Source organism: Chlorocebus sabaeus, chromosome 2 (genome assembly GCF_047675955.1).
Source record: "Chlorocebus sabaeus isolate Y175 chromosome 2, mChlSab1.0.hap1, whole genome shotgun sequence".
Taxonomy (NCBI): domain Eukaryota; kingdom Metazoa; phylum Chordata; class Mammalia; order Primates; family Cercopithecidae; genus Chlorocebus; species Chlorocebus sabaeus.
Window position 1 is genome coordinate 25,530,875 of NC_132905.1, and position 21,555 is coordinate 25,552,429.

Sequence of the window (21,555 nt, forward strand, 5' to 3'; positions counted from 1 at the left end):
GGTTTCGAGAGTCCTAGCCCAGCTGTGGGATGGCCAAAATTCCTACAAGAGGAAGTCTGGGAAAATGGACTAGAATGCGTGTCCAAGAGGAGCAGTGCCCTGGCAGGGGGCACCTGATGCAGGGCCCAGAGGCCAAGAGGAAGAGGAGCAGGCAGTCTGGGTTGGGAGTGGTTCCCTGGCACTGGGTCCTGAAGGGGTTGGGGTCAGAGAGAGCTGAGCAGCATAGCTGGGAAAGGCTTGAGCACACATTTTTTTCTGGTTACAAAACCTTTCCAGACACCAAAACAGGGATATTGTGGTCAGCTTCCCTGGCCACTAGGCCCAGCTGGAGGTCCTGTTGTGAGTGGGCAGAACAGGCAGAATAGACACTGCAAGGTAGGCAGCTCCCAGGCACAGTTCACAGGGTGGCACATGTCAGCAGCTCTTGGCACAGGCATGACCACAGTGGTTCTCATGGTTGTTTCAAGTGGTCCATTCACTCCTCTATGTGTGATCTAGGCCTGAAGGCGCTCATCTGGCTCCAAGATGCTCTACACAAAGGGGGCAGTGGGCAGCAGGGGATGATCTCTGCATCTCCCCACTTTGCTGACTGTCTAGCCCTGGTAGGGCTCAAATTTTCTGCAAGCAGAGGGCACAGCCGGCACTTTCACTCCCATAACGTAAGTATCTATCTCCTCAGCAATTCCCAGCCTCTGAAAGGTGAGCCTCTATTGGCAGTGTTTTAATTATACAAGCTCCTTCCAGCAGAGAAGGCCAAATATTTTTCTTAAAATTAATCAAACTTTGAGTATTTCATGAAATACTCATTTAATGTTCAATTAAACTACAGATCTAAATTATAAAGGGCAACCAAAGCCAAGCAGACATCCCCTGGAAGGGTAAAATTCACAGCACCAGTGTAGGAGTAAACCCCCAGCCTGTATCCAAAAGCACACACAAAGTAATTAGATAAGAATCTCCTTAAAATTTAATTGACTAAATGTATTACATTCAATATTCCATGGGCTTCTGGACAACGGATCGGCATAAATACAAACAAACCTCTGGACCTTCTTCCCTAACCGACGAAGATGAAACACAGGAGGCAAGGGGCACGGGTACACCTTCATATTTACACTTTGCCTTTACTTTACAGTTCAGTGCCAGAAATATTTACAGAAAATACAATAAGAAAAAGAGCATGTCTTGGCAACATACTGAAATTCATACAAACTGTATATATGATTTCAAGCAAATAATGATACTGCTTATTTTTTAGCCACAACTGCCAATCCCTTCAGAGGAGAAAGATGTCTTGGTCACTGTAAGAGATGAGGACTTGGGAAACTTGGTTTGCTTCAACAAGTATTTATTGGGCGCCTACTATATGCAAGGCACTGTGGAATCCCAAATTACACCTTTTCCCTCATCATTAAAAAAAGAAAAGCATCTGAAGAACATGAATTGATATTCTGAGAAAAACACTGTAAGTACATGGCTTCTTTAGCTACTAAGAAACCCATCGTTTGATTCCACTTCGTACAGATGGACCACCTCCAATCTCTCCAATTCAGGAAAAGAGGCTGTCATGGAAATCTTTAAAACAGACCATCTGACTCCAATCAATCGTCATTTCATGTAAACACAGCAATCAGTTCTTTTCAGGAAGACAGAACCTGAATGGGCTTTAAAATGCTGAATAGAGAACTACAGCCAGCAGGAGTGTCAAATTACCTCCAATACGTGTTTCTTTCTTTCTTTCTTTCTTTTTCTTTTTTACCAACTACCACAAAACACATCTTTGAGCAAGGCTAACTTTCACTTTGGGTAAAGCTCCACCTTCCAGAAGAAATGACTCTGCCTCTCTAGAACCCAGTCTGAAGACTCTGACAAACACTTCCCTAGTGTATGGAGAAAGTAACTATTCATGAAGGCCTCATACACAGAACCTGCAGGTAACCAACAATACAGGTCAAAGGTGTGGGTATTTGTATTTATCAATGAATCCAGAGGAAAATGGGCTGCCCTGAAATAAAGGATATGGAAATGAAGGAAAATGTGCATGAGTATGCGTGTGTGTGTGTGTGTGTGTGTGTGTGTGTGTGTGTGTGTGTCTCATTAGTTCTTTCAAAGGCCCAATGGATGGAAGAGAGTCTCAGGAGGAAGCTCTAGACAAAAAGGAAGGCTAGCTAAATAAGGAAATGATTAACAAGGTAAAAGCCCTCCTCACTGTCCTCAGTGCTCCCAACCAGAGAGGAGCAGAAAAGCTCCCTCCTGCAACTTAAGAAGGCAGAAGGGCAACCTTACTTACCACCTTCCTCTTCACAGAATGCCACACTCATCCACCCCCTGGCACACCCAACAGATACAGCAACTGAACTGTTTAAGCCACAGACAAAAGTGGTCCTGGCTTTCCCCCAGAGGCTAGAACATATGCTGGCAAATTTATCAAATGGACTACAAAATATTAATATTAGGTGCTAAATATGTTCCTCTGGTGCTATTCTACTCAGTGACTTTTAACACAGGCAAGTGGGTGAACACAGTGACCATGAACTCAGATCCATACAGATGGGATAAAAATTACCCCCGGCATCGGTGTTGATATACCTGAAGTCACAGACCCCCTCCAGGAGCCAGCCGAGTCCCATTGACGAGCTAAGGGTTCTTAGCACACCCTCTTTGGGCAGATGTTATTTTGAGCAGAAGGAACCAGCGCCTGGTAAGATACGGTATGGTTATCCCATAGTCCACTGGCTCCATACACACTGGGAGTTTCATGCCTTCAGGGGCTGCACATCCCTCCTTCCCTGGAAGACCAGGGAGTCTCCCAGATCACAAATGCATTCAACATCATTGTTTATGTATCAAATACATTGGAATTACAAAGAGTTGCCAGAAATTAGAGCTAACTGAAGGATCAGCAAGTCCAACCCTCATACACACACAGCATATTTTTCTGAAATTAACTATGCCAAAGGTAAAAGTCTGATCTGAAGAATCATACTGAAGAAGTACATCTACATCAGTTATTTTTAACCTCTGCAATGTTGTAAGTTACATGTTAATTTATAGCCTTCTCTGCTCACTTCAACTAGAACAAGAGCCCATTTTCCCCTCAAAATGTCAATCTAGAATTACCTTGAAAGTTATCAAACCTCATCTTGTTCCTGTGAACCACTAGAACATTTTTTAGGGTAGAATTGGCTCATCTTTATCCCGTATGCCCTCTCCCATGCTACCATCTGGAAAAATCAATTTATTGCCCAGCTTAAAAAGAAAATCAACTATTGAATAATAATACTATAACCTGAATGGAAACTGGAGTCATAGAAAGAGGAGGTTATCTTTACCTGAGCTTAAAACAAACATGAAGAACAGGTTATGGCAAACTTTAAACCAAGAGCTGCTATGCCCATATTTCTTGCTTATAGATGGCAAAATGCATATTTCTGGAATAAGAGACCTTTGCACAGGGAATTAGGTCCCACTCTATCCCTGCCCCCTAAGTAACCCACCAAAACATCAAACCAAACAGATCGTCGCAGCTCTGACCCATAGTCTACTGACATCAGAGTTCAAGGGGGAAAACACCCCTTACACAACTGTGATCATTTCTCTTTGGACTTTAAATATCACTTATTTTCTTAACATAAAATAATCTTACTAAAGAAGAAAGCACATGAGAATAGGATAAATGAGCAGTGTATACTGTAGCACTGTAACAGGAATCCTTGTAAGGATGTTCTGGGTCTGGCCACCTCAAAAGTTTTATCCCTGCAGAAAAGTAGCAGCGAGGTAACAGAAGTATTTCCAAAACCTGGCAGGGATCTGTTGGCTGGCAAAGTCCAGAAAACATGACAACAACAGCCATTTCTAACAGTAGCCACCCAAAGAGATGGTCACTCATGTTTGTCAATCATGAGGAAATCCAGTAGTTCTCTGGGATATCTGAATTAGTAGCGCTGAGAGGCTATTCCTGAACCCCATTTTAGAATCCTTCATAAACTACTGCAGTTTGCTGCTTGGTCCTGAAATAAGAGACAATGGATGAAACCAAATAATTTTCAACCCTTATTGTGAATTTACATTTCTTTAAATGATATTTAATCAATGAATCACAAATGTTTAACCTGTCATTATGTCACCCCGCTGGACAACAATGGAGAGAGTGGGGGTATCACTGCTATCTTAAAACTTTTAACCCCACAAACTTTATTTGTATCCCCATTAAAGGACAAGGCCATGCTCCATTTCTGATCTGTTCCTGGGTGGCCCAGAAACTGAGGCTTTCAGACAGATCTGTGCAGTGATGAGAAGGACAACTTTTTGAAATGTGGAGAAAAAAATATGACATATTTTAATGTCAGGCTTCTTATCTGAGCAAAAAACATGTATCATCTTTTCTTTTTGTCAGTGTGACAGCTGGATGACAAGAAGACCTACAAGTGAGTAGAAGGCTGTGACTTCTTTCCTTCTCCTCCATGCTATCAACATGAGTCTTTAAATGTCCTGGAAGATTCTGAGAAAGATTTTAATTTTGAATACAACCTCCTAAAAAGTGAGGTATAAAACTATCTTCAACTTCTATATTGCAAATTTGTTGATACTACCAATGCACGTGTTTAACTGAGATGCATAAAAGCCTTTCTCCTCAAAAGGCTTATGTTTAAATAAAATTGTCACCTTTAAAAGAAAGTTTATGGCTAAAATGTATATCATCATGATCAGCAGGAATATGATTGTGTCTGGGAGCCCATTTCACTAGACAGCCCGAAGTCTTCTATCAAATGGGTTATAATGTGTTTCTTCTATTCTGGTGATTAAACAGTAAGCTCTTGGGAGTGATTTGTTTTTATTTTTACAGTGATCACCTATCAAACTGTTCTGCTGTGTTACAGTTCCCGAACTGGAGTTCAACAGTCTTAGAAATTCAGGGGTCTAAGAACTGCAGTTCTTGAGTCCAACCTCCTGGAAAAGTGAAGTATAAAACTCTGGCTCCAACTGTTTGTTCCGGTACTTGTTGACAATGTCGGTGATTTTCTGTTTCCGGCGGACATGGGGTGGACTGTAGGAGTCACTCTCCAGTCTCTTCCTTCTACAAATGTTAATTACAGTCTGCCTCACCAGAAAGCCTTGAAAATAGAGAGTTTTAAAATAAATGTTAAAAACTAGTCACTTAGGTAGGTGAACTATAAGTATTCAGGTGAACTACCCTCCGCATACTCAAACTATTTCATTCAATTTGCAAACTTCCCATCCCCAGAGAGATAGACATAGTGCCAAGATAAAACTGTCACAAGAAACACACAATGACAGGAAAAGGAGAATAAAAATCTAGTCTAACAACCTATTTTCCGTCCTGGATGACAAAGAGCTGTCTTCAATATTTTAATACTAGAAGTTGGTGAGGTTTTACTTACACTTACTAGATTAAGGACAGATTAAAAAAGAACAAAACATGCTCCATTTTTAACAAGAGCCAGACTATTTCCTACATGTGGAAACTATTAAGTAATTATCACCATTTCCTTATTTTGACTTCTTTTTGGTTTACAAAAACGATAAAGAGAAAGAAAATGTAACTCTTCAGCCACATATGAAGACCTTACCAAGAGCTCGCCTGCTGACAATCATCCCATCCACAAGAGGGATGACCATGTTAAATTTTCCAGTGGCTCCTTGAATTTTTATCCGGAATAATCCAGTGTTTAAAGGGTGGATGAAGATGACAGGAACTTCTTTTTCAAGAGTCGTAGATCTTAAGAAAAGAACATTTTTATCTCAGACACCCAAGAGTTGAAGTCCCCCACATACAGCCTAAGATTACTAAAGGGACCTGTTGCTTGGCAGTGGTATGAGAAAAGCCAAGGGGTCAGTCTGCTCAGAATCTGCTTTCTGGGAATCTATGCTGCTGCCCCCTATAACACCTAGTCCTAAAGGTTCATTACTGGCTCAGGCTTTCTAAGCTAACAGAAAGGGGTTGAAAAAATATATATACCTGGAAAACCACTAGGGACACTGGGTGGAAGGAGAGGCCAGAGAACTCTATTGCATGGAGTTAAGAATCCAGTAACCACCTATGGGACTTTCACTTTAGTTCCTCTTCTTGTAGGGAACAAAAATGTGGCCAGCCAGAGTACAGGGAATTCCAGCATAGTCAAGGCTGGTAATCCCAGAGCAGAAGCAGGAACACAGCTCTGGCCCATTACAGGAATCCCTGATATAATTTTTTTTCAGGGTGGGGAAGGAGGTTGGGAGAGCCATTAATCCAAGCCAGCTGCAAGTGTCCTTCTCAGCTATGGTGATAAATGGCCACATTGTGGCAGGGCCAAAGCCCTCACAGCCTCTGGCCAGGCAGCAGATGCTAAAGTCGGCAACTGCCTCTATGGAGGGGTGAGTTACTCATTACACACCACGGATCGGCCAACCCATCCAGTATTACATGTTATTTGTGATGCTACATGTTGGGGTCTTTTTGCAACCCAATGAGTTTTCTTTCTATATAGGTAAGGTGATTTTGGCCAAAGCAACACTGAATCAATGTTTCAAGACATTAAAAAAAAAAAAAGAAAAAGAAAAATCAATCCTCGAGTAATTCTGTCCCCAAGACAAATTATAAACTTTGCTAATCTACCAATAAAATATACATTTTACTGTCAAATTGTATTACAACCTTTGACCTAAAAAGATGCAAACTTGAGAGGCTGAGGTAGGAGGATCGCTTGAGCCCAGGAGTTTGAGACCAGCCTGGGTAACATGGTGAGACCTTGTGCCCAATTTTTTTTTTTTTTTAATTAAAAAAAAAAAAGGTGAAAACAACAAAGACAGTATATGATAAGTCTCTTCTAATTAGTTCTAGAAAAGTCTACTCATGACTATTCTATAGTCTCTTCTTTAGCAAGTTAGTGTCATAAAGAAAAAAGGACTGTTCCAGATTAAAAGAGATGGAAGGAATTAAAACCAGATATACAGTCCTGGAGTGAATTCTTTACCAATTGTGAAGAATATTTTAGTAAAAATGAAGAAATTTGAATGTTGCCTATTAGATAATATTAAGAAAGTATTACTAACTTTATTATTGTGATGTTATGTTTAGCTATCTGAAAGTGTTCTGACTTTTCAGATGCATACTGATGTATTTGGAACATAAAGATACCTGTAATTTGTTTTAAAACACCAAAGCATAAAAAACATGGAAGTTTTAAGAATGACTTGCCCTCTTTTAGAAATTTAAAATGATAATGCTAAAATAAATCATCTTGACTGACTTCATTTCAACAACAATCATCTAACAATACTAGAATAAATTCATCTTATATGCAATTTGAATCAGCTCACATAACTAAAAGGAACTTAAAAATATCAAGTTTGAGGGTATCTCTGTGATGAGAGAGATGCAGGGCCAATGCATTTGGGGTCAAAGGCCTGGATTCAGGAAACTTTCTCCTGCATTTACTGGATGTGTGATACTAAGGAATAACTTCTTTGAACCTATTTTATCCCACGAATAAAACAGGGAAAATAATTGTTAAACTCTTAGTTATAAACCAAAAACAAGCAAGCAAACTTTGAAAACTACAAAGCCTATACAACTACATTGTTACCATTCTTAGAATCAGATTATTCTTTTTATTCTTCTTGTGAATGGGCAGGTAAAACAGAAATTTTAACCCAATTATAAAGTTAGTATTACATTTTGCTTAGAAACATTTTTCCATTAATTAGCTCATATGATTTAGGATATTTTAGCTGCTATTTGGCCACATTGTTTTGGCCAATTTAACTCCATTATTTCAATCTAATATTGCTACCCTATTATTAAGGTCTTTATTAATATTTAATTGCCTCTACTTCTCCATTTTTCTTTTTGCTCTAGATAACTGTAAAATAGCAATTAATTTTACTATTAAAACTCTTGCTAAAGCACCCAACATCACTAATCATCAGGGAAATGCAAATCAAAATCATAATAAGATAGCACCTCACTCCAGGTAGGATGGTCATTTTCAAAAACACCAAAAGAAACAAGTGATGGCTAGAATGTGGAGAAAAGGGAATCCCCTTGTATGCTATTGGTGGAAATGTAAACTGGTGCAGCCACCGTGGAAAACAGTATGGTTCCTCAACAAATTAAAAATAGAATGTTCATATGATCCAGCAATCCCACTTCAGGGTATATATCCAGAGGAACTGAAACCAGGATCTCAAAGAGATAGCAGCACTCCCATTTTCACTGCAGCATTATTCCCAATAGCTAAGACATGGAGGCAACTTAAATATCCATCAACGGACGAATATATAAGGAAAATGTGGTGTACACATACAATGAAATATTACGCAGTCTTAAAATGGAAATCCTGCCATTTGTGACAACATGGGTGAATCTAGAGTACATTATGCTAAGTATAAGGCAGGCACAAAAAGACAAATTCCACATGGTATCACTTATATGACAAACCTAAAATAGTTAAACTCAGAGAAGCAGAGAGTAGAATGCTAGTTGTCAGGAATTGGAGGGAGGGAAAAAATGGGGAGGTATTGGCCAAAAGGTGGTACAAAGTCTCGGTTATGAAGGATAAGTCCTAAAGATCAACAGTACAGTGGCTATAGCTAATAATACAGTATTGTATACTTAAAAATTTGCTAAGAGGGCAGATCTTATGTTAAGTGGTTCTTATCACAAAATAATAATAATAATGAATTAAGTGGGCAGGAGAAAACTTCTGGATATGGTAGAAGTGCTCAGGAATAGATTGTTATGATGGTTTCATGGAGATATACTTATCTCCAAACTCATCAAGTTGTATACATTAAATATGTATAGCTTTTAACATGTCAGTCATACCTCAATAAAGTGGCTTTAAAAAAGTCCATGCTATAATAATTTGATAACCTTGTACATTGTATACAAACTTCTTTGATCTTTTTTCTCTATTTTTATTTCTAATTGTCCACAACTCTTTTGTTTCATAATTCTTTATTTATTGAGCTGCAATCAATATATTAAAAAAAGACATGCTGTTGAAATTCAAGCAAATAGAGTGTACCTCAGTGAAGTGCTACTATTTGCAGTAGTTTCCACACCAGTACTGATCTCTGTCATCAGCTCTGAGAGGGGAAAGTTTTCTGGAAGAAAATAATGGCATTATAATTAGTATCTCCCTCATTTTCCCAAAGAGATAAACAGGAAATCTAATTTTCTAATCTCGTCACATAAATGAGTGGTAAATATATGGATTGTGCTGTCCTGAAATATCATCTTAATTATTCTCTACAAATTAAAAAATCATCTCTCAAGACATTTTTTTAGCTAATTTCATCTAAAGCAAAGAGTTTTAGAAAATACATTCTGTGATCTTTGAGGGCTTGGTTGAAAAGTAACTATTACATTTTCCCAAAAACTCTGGGCTGGATGGGATTTTAGGCAAAGTATATAATTCTAATGCTCAATGTTGCTTATGTAAAAATCATGAGAAACTTACCCAGAGTACAACTCTTAAGGACAAACTAAGCTTTATACTAAAACGAGACAGTAGAGCATGTGGGTGGAGAGAGGGTAAGTGAAGCGCTTCCCCTTCCCCTTTCCAAAGGTCCTGGGATGACTGAGACCAACTGGCAACAAACCACTGACTGTGATGCCAACAGGAATAACTAAAAGCTTTGCATCTACTAGTCTCGTCAAATCTTCACAACTACAAAAAAAGTACCAGGATTTAACAGAGGAGTAATCTAAGGCTTAAAGAAACTGAGTAGTGGAGCTGGGGTGCAAACCCAGGCTTGCTGAACTCCAGGACTAGCTCCTGGCCACACCATGCTTATATACCCACTCCCTGTAGACATTTAGCAAGTCATTGTCATACACTGTCATTTTATTTATGGACAAAGTCCTCATACAGTACCTATATCATCATAGCGTTCCACCCAGACTACAGAAACTCTTGTCTCAGGTCCAAGGGGAGGAACAGGGCGACCCTGAGGCAGCTTCCTCATTCTGGAACTGGGACTGAGCTATATGAAGAAGACAGAGAGTGGGAAAAACAACAGCAACAAAAAACTGGCTTAATAAAACTACCCAGTCATTCATTTGTCAAGGTGCTCAGTGATATAAGTATCAGGTCATAGAAAATCACTTTAGGAAAACATGTATACATTTGCAACAAAGCTCTTCTTTGGCTCCTGTTCATCAGTCTTAACCTAGGACAAGAAAATGAAGGCTTAAAATTGTCAAAGAAAATACAAGGAAGGAATACTGAATAATAATAATTTGCATTAATAAAAACAAAATTTACACGCAGTATCTTAATGAGGGCTTAAAGGATTTGAGTCTATCTCTATTAGGGCCAGAAAGCAGTATGCTTCCCCATCAGAGCAACATCACCACTTGTCTGGGGATCCTCATCTCTAAAATATCCCATCAGCAAGTTATTCCCAGATCCCAGAACAAATGTCTCCTACTGCAATTTATGCTTAATTCCTTTTTCTCATCAGTAGAAAGAAAAACAAGTTGTCTGGGCCTTCATTATCATGCAGTGTGCTTCTGGCTTCCCGCCACCCTAATCAAGTCTAAGTTTCACTGCAAGGTTAACAGGACTGTGTGGCTCCCCTTTAGCAAACTGGTACCCTGAGTTGCACTTCTTTTGAGGCATACAGCAGAGCTAAGTTGTGCTAAAGCCCTAAACAAAGCTCATGTGGACAGAGGGGAGAATCTCATACTTGAGGTGAATTTTAAAATTAAAACGGCTTTATTAGCACAGAAATATACATGTCTTTACCAGATGACCAGAGTCCATGGCAAGTCCCCCGGATGCTTGTATCTACTCTGACATTCACAGAAAATGGCCAGACCAAGAGATTTCTCCCAAACTAGTGACAGATATCTGGCCATATTCACAGACTACTTTCTTAGCATCAAGGCCCCTAATTAGCTTTGACTCTGACTTCTTCCATGTCTGACGTCTAGCCCTAGATTTAAAGAGCTCCTGTGATTAGGTCAGGTCTACTTGGAAAATCTCCCTTTTGATTAACTCAAAGTAACGCAATTAAACCCACAAGATCCCTTTGCCAAATAATGTAACATAATCATGGTTATCCTATCATATTCACAGGTTCCACCCACATGCAAGGAGAAGACATTGTACACAGGCAAATGTTGCTGGGGGTTATCTTAAAATTTTGTCCAACACCCTGACGCTTTTCCTGCAGTCTTGCTAAACTCACTTCAAATAAGATTCCTCAGGGTTTTCTACTTACATGACCACGTCATCTGCAAATACATACTGTTTTACTTTTTTGTTTCTAATCTCTACGTACTGTGTTTCCTTTTGTCTTATTTCTCTATGTAAGTCCCTCCTCTACCACGTTGAATGTAAGCGGTGAGAATAGGCATCCTTGCCTTGTCCTCCATCTCAGAGGAAAAGCATTCAAGAATAATGTATAATGCATAAGTATAATGTTAGCTGTAGGTTTTTAGTAGATGCTCTGTATCAAGTTGAGAAAGTTCTATTCATAGTTTGCTGAGAACTTTTCTCATAATGAGTACTGAATTTTTGTCGACTGCGTTTTCTCCATGTATTGATATAACCATATGGTTTTGCTTTTTTGTTTGTTTGTTTGTTTAGCTTGTTAGTGTCTGCAAAGTAAACTATAAGTGAGAAACAAAAACATGGTGCATTATCTGGGTTCTAAGGAATAACTATGCTGGCATTCAGAAAATATGGGCAGCTCACCACTGAATTCTAGTTCTGTTCACAAATCTCAAACAAAAAATTTTTTTAAAGTATTAGATTTGGCTAAAATCTTGCATTGTCATGCAATACTGACTGCTCATCTCTAAATTGTATTCTGTAAAACCTTTAAAAAAACTCCTGATTTTCAAATCAGTCTACTCCAGGGACTATTACACCACCTGGCCTTTTTTTCCTAAATCAATTTTAAAGGTAAAAACCTCCCCATATTCTCTTTTAAGTATATACTTACATTAAAAGTAATTTTCACTGTGGAAGGAAGCCAACCTAAACTCCTGTACAATGGAGGAACGCCTTTAAGTCAAGCTGACACTTCTGTCTTTGCTATGATTTGTTCTAAGTCAATCTTCCTACACTTCTGACCTGATCACAGATAAAGAAGTAATATTCGCTGATAAGGTAAAAAAAAAAAAAAAAAAAAAAAAAAGATAAAAGCAAAAAGCTCCTCTTCTAGTAAGTGCTGTGTTCCTCACTCAGAATATTTATCCATCCACTCAGTTATTCTCCACAATGTTCCTATATTTATATGGTCAGACTTGTTTAAGATGAACATTGCAAGATTAAAGATAAAAAACATGTAGTTACTGCAGTAACTTTAGTGGATATTTCAGGGACAAAATTAAAACCTTGGTTTAAAAAGGAACAGATGAGAGAATCAAGTATGGGATCAGAATGGTGAAATCAAGAGAATCCACAAAGGCTGTCTCAGAATAAACTATCTGTTGCAGGCTGAAAAAGAGAAAATCATGAGAATTTTATTTTTAAAAATTAAGTTACTAAGGAATCAGTACTCTGATATAATTACTCTGTGGGTTAAAAGCTTTTCAGGCAGGATTCTATAATTACCCTGATTTCACTACAAAATTTTGGAGACCTATCAACAAAGTAACTTACCCTCTGTGAGGAATTAAGATTGTCTGTATGATTGGGGAAAAGCTCAAGTGTCAGGGATGGCTGTTTCAGAATTCCTGGCATAAGATCCATATTTGAATCACTATCTTGGTCCGAGATGTTACTTTCCAATGAATCAGCTATGGGGTAGAGGAAAACAAAGCAACTATAATACATACCACTTATTTGGAGCAAGACTGTTAAAACTAATTACGCTCACCAGTCTAACTGAAATCACTTAAAGCATCACTTCTAGAGCAAGGGCTGACGAACTTTTTCTGTAAAGGATCAAGTACTAAGTATTTTAGGCTTTGCTGGCTATACAGATCTCTCACATATTCCTCTTTGTATTTTATTTATAACCCTTTAGGAATGTAAAAACCATTCTTGGCGGCATTTGGCTTGTGCCACTGTGGTTTGCCAGCTCCTGCTCTAAAGGATAAACAAAATAAGACTAGAAAATATTTGACGTTTCAGATGTAGAATATAATACATGCCATTATTACTCTCTGAATCATTTTGATTATATATTCAATCATGTAGCATTGTGCCAAATAGGCACTGGGACATCCAGAAGCTACAGAAGATCTAGTCTCTATGATTAAGAGCAATGTGGTTAGACATAAGTACACAAAAAGTTATCCTCCACCCCATCTAAAAAAATCCCCAAATATCAGAAATAGGAGGAAGCTGAGTTGGAGTGGGCACAGTTGGCATAGGAGATGTTTCACAACAGAAGACAAAGACCCAACTGCAGGAGCTTTAGTGTAAGGACAAGGCTCTAGCTCTGGGAGGACTTGTCTGGTACTAACAGGCTGGGCCAGAGAAATTAGGCAGGTATGTCCCCAAAGAGGACGGACAGGTTCTGGCTTCTGGAATTAAAGTAGTAAACCAGAACCTTGACAGGAAGCCCAACAGCCGCTATAATTCAAACCTAAACCGTAGAAGGTCCAACCTTCCAGCGACACAGCTGGCCCCAGAGAGTAAGACAGGGAGGGGCCTAGAGTGGGAAATCAAGGGTCCAAGGACAAAGGTTAGGCAGCTACCAAGGTAGGGCACAACAAAAGTCGTTAGTCTGGAAATGAGACTGTGAACTCATGATGCATAGTATCCCATCCTAAAAATGATCTCAAAGAAGAAGGTGAAGTTTTCTATCTACTGCCTGACCACCTACTCGGTCAGGCTTGAACAAACAGGCTTAACTTGCAAAAACCAAAGGTTCTGGGCAAAATAAAACTGTGAGTTCAGACTAAGAAGTAATAATTACTCCCAATTCTTAAAAAGAAAAGTCTTGGACCATCATCTTTTCTAGGCTGCTTAAGTTTCTCTTGCTAAGAAGAATGGCCAGATGCTATCATGAGATCCTTCCCGTTGTAGGATTCTATGTGGTTCCATGCAAAGGCTCTCAAAAAGTAGGTGAGGGATCACTCGTAATTATAGAAAGAAATGAACTGGAAAATAAGCCTAGTATTGATTAATTAAATTAAAGAAAGCATATCAGTTGAAATGGGATTCCTTCACTTTTTAAAGATTATCAGAGGGTCAGTCTGCTTGTCTTTAACTACTTTCCTTAAAAAGTTGAGAAGATACCTTGTGCTTCTGCATATTCTGTTACAATGCCTTAGAAGCTAAAGAATGCCTTAGATCACTTCAAAATCTCTTCCAAAGCAGTAATATCACACAACCCAGGAATATAAATATAGATCCTAAAACAGGACCATGCAAAATGGTCTTACTTAAGGACTCCACAGGAGAAGGAACCACAAAAGCAATTTCCGTAAGGGCATCAGCATAATACAGCACCTTCTTCTGTCCATTGAAAATGCTAGCTCCAATATCTTCAGAGGAAATCACTTCTTCTGGGAAAAAGAAACACCACATTACTGCTTCAAAAAGTAGAAAAAAACCAGTATCATCTCGCTACACAAAATGTTAACTTGTTAATAAAGTGATAAATAGAATATATGTTTCCAGCAAGAACCAATTAGTATGAAAGAATAAAATATAATGCTTATTAGATGTCTTTATTTTTAAATCATAAAATCTTAATTTCATAATTTCTCAAACGACTGTATATCAGACCACTTCTGAGTAGCAGGGCTTTTATTTCATGTGTATGAAGCAGATTAAGGGAGCAGTCCTTTGGATCCGGTGAATAAATAATCAAAAGGAAGACCATCCCAGTACCTCAGAAGGGAGTTGGGCCAGAGAGACAGGCAGGCAGGCAGGCAGGCAGGCAGGCAGGCAGGCAGACAGACAGAGAGAGAGAGAGAGAGAGAGAGAGAGAGAGAGAGAGAGAGGAAGAAGAAGGAGGAGGAAAAGAAGAGGAGGAGGAGGAGGAGGGAGGAAGAGACAGAGAGAGAGAAGTTTTAGAGTACACATGTGCGTTATCTCTGGACTCTTGCTGTTAAGGCATTTCTATCCCTGGTCTCTCTATGGCTCCTCAAGTTGGCCTATGTTCCACCTTCCTCAATGGTCAGTGACACTGTATAAAAATGTACAGCCAGTTTTAGTAATAGCATCTGCTCTAAGCCAGGAAGACTGAATTAACAAAAGAAACACTCATGAGAGCTATATAGTTCTCAATTAAAATGAACTCAGTGTCCTACCAGCAGTACATAAAAGACCAACAATCTGACCAAAAATTGGACAGGGGAAATGAACAAGTACTTCTCAGGAAAGAAATAAAAATATGATAAGATATGCTCAAGCATTATTAAAAATGAAAAATTTCTCACCTAAAAAACTGGAAGATACCTAATGCTGGTGAAGATTTGGCAAATAGGGAGCTTTAGACAAGAGGTTAGCAAACTTTTTCTGTAAAGGACCAGACAGATAACATTTTCGGCCATAGGGTCTTTGCCACAACTACTCGATTCTGTTATTGTAGCATGAAAGCTATCACAGACAATGTGTAATCTAGAGTGTGACCGAGTTCCAATAAAACTTTATTTTCAAAAACTGGGCTTTCGTTTTCTGACTCCTGGTGTGGGCTCCAGGCAGGCACTTTGTATCTGCTGTAGTAGATGCTGTGGTTACTATCCCAACAGTCACTCTATCCACCCCTATTCTGCAGCAGGCAAAATGTGCATGTGGGACTGACCTCTGATACTAGTTCTATCTTGTCTGTATCTCTCTACCAGAGTCATTCTTTCTCGCCACAAGGACAGGCTTGGGATAGTCTAATCACCATATAGTTCCGCATTCGGGGAGTAGGGGCTTCTGAGATCTGGCTAATCTCTCCTCTTCAGGCTGCTGTGGTATGTGAACGTAAAGCCTGGAATTGCCTTTCTGCACTATTAGAGAAGCCAGGCTGGCGACAAAGCCAAAATATGGAGAGCAACACTAAAGGAAAATTGTAAAGAAATAAAACAGGAATGCTGATCAAATGACACCAAAGCTTAATCAACCTCTAGAATTTTCAGTTACATGGGCAATAAATTTTCCTCAAAATCTAAGGCAGTTTGGGTCACGTTTTCTGATACTTGCAACCATAAGTATCCAACTGATACATTTATCAAAATGAAAAATGTGCACTGGGCATAGGCATTATCCACTTTAGAGAGGTAATACTAACTTTCCAGTGACCTCAGAAGCCCAGGAACACAAAGCATTAGCCAGGTTGGGCAAAGGTCTTAAGTTTAAATTTATACTTGCTCTGGTACTTGTTATCCTGATTACAGTTCCTCAGAGGATCTGAGGGGATGGGCAAGAATCCTGAGAGATGGTCAGCTGTTTACTACAAAGGTTTTGGTATAATATCCCAAGAATCTAACCTTTAAGTATGACTCTTCTGATAGCCACAGTCGATAAAACACACTGGTTAATAGAAAACTACTTATCAGACAAAACATGCTTGTTAGGAAGCTGTCTTGTTTGTATGGATGACCTATATTTATTATACCATTTGTATAGAAAATTGAATCTTATGCATATTATAAAAAAGGAACTTATCAGCATTGTAATAAGCCAGTCATTTTGTATTAATTAACTCTATCATTATGTGTATATATTTCATATACACTGAAAATGTCTAGAAGAATATATAAACTAGTATTAAGTTACCCTGTCAGGACTGGGATTAGGGGAAGGATACTTTTCCTCTATATACCTCTGTTTTTTAGAGTCAGGGAGTTGCTCTGTCACTTAGGCTGGAATGCAGTGGCATGATCACAGCTCCAACTCCTGGCCTCAAGTGATCCTCCCACCTCAGCCTCCTGAGCAGGCAGGACTACAAATACGTGGCCCTCAAGCCTAGAAAATTTTTTCATCTTTTGTAGAGACGGTGTCTTGCTATGTTGCCCAGGTTGGTCTTGAACTCCTAGCCTCAGTCGATCCTCCCACCTGGCTTCTCAAAGGCAGGCATGCACCACTGCACCCAGCCTGGTTTTGTATTTTTAATCAGACTATAAATCACAGTAAAGGGGGAAAAAAAACAAGACTAACAAAACAAGCAACAACTGACATTTGAAACACTGTGAGTTTTACCTTGTTGAGATCCTTCACCATCATCACAACAATTAATAGACCAACTGGTAGAAACATGCCCAGTCCAACCAGGGTGTCTGCCCACATCTACTGACCAGCCAAGGGAAAGCAAAAATTCTAGGAAATGTGGCTGAACAGTTCTGGAAGACTCCACATTCTTCAAAATCTGAAATACATACCAATCATCAGCTATAATGAAGGAAGAAAAATAATGTATCAAAATAAATCTTCATAAAAATTGGTTAGCTTTGAAGCTTCTGACAAATAATGTCCAAGTTCAGAATACATTTGAGGATATATCACTATAGAGAAAATGCATTCTCCAGAGTTAGACAGATTTGGATTGGCTGAGCCTTGGGCAAATTTCTTAACCCCACTGCCTCAGTTTCTTAATCCATAAAGTAGAGATAATAACAATGGTTATGAAATAATGCAAGAAAAGCTATGAGCTCTCTTCCTAGCAAAACAATTACTGAACCAGGCATGTTTACTAAAAGATACTATGTCCTTACCTTCATGAAGTTTACTGTCTGGTTAATGAGAAACATTACATAGGGATGCAACTATTTAACTATAAATCTTGACAAAGGCTATAAAACCTACTAAAATTCAATAAACATTAGGTGTAATTAATAAATGAGTATGGAAATATCCTTTTCTTAGGCCAAAGAAGAGAATTTCAGGAAAAATGAAGTGGCCACAAAGTTCTCTCCTCTTCACTAAGCACTAAATGTAATGCGTGCGCTTTCTACTGGTCTCACAAAGAGTCCCTCACTCTAAAACAGTGCTTCTCATCTAGGGATGATTTTGCTTTTCGGCGGACATCCAACATTTGGAGACATTTTTGGTTGTCATAACTGGTGACACACACTACAAACATCTAGTAGTAGAGGCCAAAGATGCTGCTAAATGTTCTAAAATACATAGGACAGCCCTCATCACAAAGAACTTATCTGGCCCAAGATGGCAATAGTGCTACTCTTGAAAAACTCATTTCTAAAGGAAGGAAAATAAGAAATTCCTTTGCAAATGAAAAACGAAAAGGGGAGGGTGGAGAGCAGAGTGTATCAAAATCATCTGGGAAATCACGTAAAAATAAGGTTCTCTTCGCCTGCTCTAGATCTTCTACATTAAAATCAGCAAACGTGGAATCCTGGAATCACTATTTCTAAAAATTCCTCCAAATAACTATGATGCAGCCAGTCCACAGATCACTGATGTCATTCATACAATGCTAATCTATACCAAGATCATATAGAGGCCTGTGAAAGTCAAAATGTAAGAAGTTACATCCATTACATCTGACCAACTGCAAATCATCTCAAAGTCATTACCTCTTAAACACAAAACCAGTCTATTTTTTTTTTTTCCTTTAGAGACGTAGTCTTGCTCTGTCGCCCAGGCTGGAGTGCAGTGGCACAATCTCTGCTCACTGCAAGCTCCACCTCCCGGGTTCATGCCATTCTCCTGCCTCAGCCTCCTGAGTAGTTGGGACTACAGGCACCCGCCACCACACTTGGCTAATTTTTTGTATTTTTAGTAAAAACGGGTTTTACTGTGTTAGCCAGGATGGTCTCGATCTCCTGACCTCATGATCCGCCCACCTCAGCCTCCCAAAGTGCTGGGATTACAGGTGTGAGCCACCGTGCCCGGCCTAAAACCAGTCTCTTTAGAAGTGAACCTATTTAGTTTACCCATATCCCTTCACATTCTTATGGGTGCCAAGAAACTGACTTAACAACCATTTCTAGTTTTTGCAATTCAAATTTTTATCTAGAAGTAAAACTTTTAAATAAACAATTTTTGAAAATTTAGTCAAGAAGCAATAAGTGAATCCAATTCAACTTGCATGCCACTTCTGGCAGACAGAAATTAATCTTAATCTACCCTGTGGCTAGGGAAGACAGGTCTCAGACATTCCAAAGGAGGTCTCAGGAAATCTTCATTAATTCCTAGTTACCCTCAGCTTCTAAACAGCTAGGGAAACTGGACTGGGTTAGGAGGTGCCTCAAGGGTTTGTATCTTCTTGTACAGGTAGGAGAAAGTGGCTCCATTATTCTCAAACAAAGAATGCACTGACTTCCTTCAAAACAGATCCCCACCTCCAGAATTAATCAATTTTACTGAGGTTCTTCTAAAACACTTGAGTCCATTGGTCTCATCTCTGGCTACCACCAGCCCACTTTCTCTTAAGCTCCAAGTATATTAGACCCCATAATGAATTTTATGAAGATAAAATACTCTCTTTACCCTGAAGAATTTATACATTATTATTACTTTGTCAGTGACAATCTGCTTCTGCCTCCTTACCTACAGTTAATGCACACCTTAAATACCAGCTAGAGTATCTTTCCCTCCAGGCCACCTTCTTAAAACCAGATTAGGTTTTCCCGCTATTGCTCCTAGAACGTGCTTTAACGATCCTATTAGCACCCTTTACAACGGTTGGTTGCTTATTTAATCATCTGTCTTCGCCTCTATGCAGTTTTAGGGGGCCAGAAATCTTACAGATTTTGTTCACCTAACAACAGACACTTATTAACTTTATTGCCTCAGTAACAAAAAAATAACTTTCTCATAAATCAGCATTCTTTTCTAGGAGCTCACAAATCATTTGAAACAGTGCTTCTAAACATTTGGAAACTTTGGTAAATTTCTTTAGGCATGCTAATTTGATTAGCTGATGGTCTTAAAATGACTACTACAGTAAAATTCCAGGATCATGCAGTCACAGTGCCCTACACATCTGAATACTACATTTTACAAGTCTTCCTTCAGTTTTTTCCTATAGTCAGTAACTTCCTGCCTATTCTATATTTCAATTATTCCTTTTCAAAAAACACTTCAAGTCTCCTGCCATTTTGCTCTCAGTTTTCCATTCTCACCTATCTTACATTTTTCTTCATCCTTCTCCTAGTCTCTGTTACACATATCCAGGTATGTTTTACTTAGTCCCTCTGTTTTGTTTTGTTTCTGAAACGGAGTCTCGCTCTGTCGCCCAGGTTGGAGTGCAATGGTGCAATCTCGGCTCACTGCAACCTCCGCTTCCCGGGTTGAAGCAGTTCTCCTGCCTCAGCCTCCCAAGTAGCTGGGACTACAGGTGCCTGCCACCACACCAGCTAATTTTTGTATTTTTAGTAGAGACAGGGTTCTACCATGTTGGCCAGGCTTGTCTTGAACTCCTGACCTCAGGTGATCCACCCACCTCGGCCTCCCAAAGTGCTGGGATTACAGGTGTGAGCCACCGCACCCGGCCAGTTCTTCTGTTTTTCTCCTTTATTTCAGGTGTTATTTCCCCCACTGCACACCACGCACTCCTCAACTGAAATGATTTGTTTCTGAAATTACTAGGAAGGTGAGCTGCTTCTCAAAAGGGAAACTGTTACTCGTTTCTATATCCTGGCATGCTGAGCCACAGGGAAGATGTTCAATAAATATTTGTTGCTGTTGTTTTAGTCTTCTTGAGCCTTACTTTAACTTTTTATGACTACCCTTCTTTATTTCAGTTTATTTTGTCTTATGAATCTGAATTCCTTAAGGGGAAGAAAGATATCCTACAGCTCCTATTTAAATCACATTTCTTAAGGGTCAAAAGACTCAGGACTCCAAGTATCACAGTTTTGGTTAATTCTGTTTTCAAACTGGTTCATAGCAAGTCTTTAGGCATCGAGTATAAAACACTTCTTACCATAGACAAGTACATACCATGTAAAATTTTGTATATGAAAACGAAAGTTTTTAAGGAATGCGAGTCTCCCTCAAATTATCATGACCAGAAAGGCACTGAAATGTGATAGCAGTCGCATCTCACTCCTGCTGGAGCTAACTAATAATTTTGAAGCTGCGTGCTATATGGACTCTAGACTGCATGTCACCACCAATAGTTCATAAACAAACCTAACAGTGCTGGACACCACAGCTCATATCCTACAGTTCAATAATTTATATCCACTCACTAATCAATGTTATTTCTGTAAACCAATGAGCATTCCTGAAAAACAACTTTTGTAATCATCTGCTCTCCTGGCTCATCCTTTTTATCTTTAAAAACTTGAGACTCTCCTTTGTCCTTGGGAGAACTTTCCAGCATTTCCCATTTCCTCAACTCTGGCCCAAATAAACTCTCCATATTAATTTTGCCTCAATTTTTTTCTCTAGACGTGTATTTATAGTACAAAAATATACCAAAAAAAAATTCATAACTCTTACCTCTTGGTTCGTTTTCTGACCTGGCTTCATATAGAAAATAAAAACTGTGTCAAAAGGACGACATGGCAAGAGATCCAGATACCCTATGTCATCAAAAAATCCAGGTATCGTGGAATCAAGTGCAATAAGGTGAGGAGGTAGACGACTATTTGCAGGTTCCTGCCACCAAAAGAAGAAAGGAGCAATTATTACCTATTTTCTTGCATTGTTATAATTATAAAAACAATACTTGCTCATGGTT

At 39.0% G+C, this 21,555-nt stretch overlaps 1 protein-coding gene across 3 annotated transcripts in view; it reads right to left on the reverse strand.

The window, feature by feature from the left end:
* Positions 1-944: 944 nt before the first annotated feature.
* Positions 945-21,555, reverse strand: part of RALGAPB (Ral GTPase activating protein non-catalytic subunit beta) — a 108,545-nt gene continuing 87,934 nt past the window's right edge. For 2 of the 3 annotated variants that reach the window (XM_008017676.3, XM_008017658.3), the window contains exons 23-30: positions 21,315-21,473; positions 17,106-17,271; positions 14,354-14,476; positions 12,621-12,757; positions 9,882-9,990; positions 9,030-9,108; positions 5,592-5,740; positions 945-5,114 (exon numbers count right to left, since the gene is read on the reverse strand). In XM_008017676.3, the coding sequence (XP_008015867.3) occupies positions 4,921-5,114; positions 5,592-5,740; positions 9,030-9,108; positions 9,882-9,990; positions 12,621-12,757; positions 14,354-14,476; positions 17,106-17,271; positions 21,315-21,473 (1,116 nt within the window). In that variant the 3' untranslated portion in view covers positions 945-4,920. The remainder of the gene's footprint in view (positions 5,115-5,591; positions 5,741-9,029; positions 9,109-9,881; positions 9,991-12,620; positions 12,758-14,353; positions 14,477-17,105; positions 17,272-21,314; positions 21,474-21,555) is intronic. The other variant, XM_008017666.3, reaches the window with a different exon arrangement.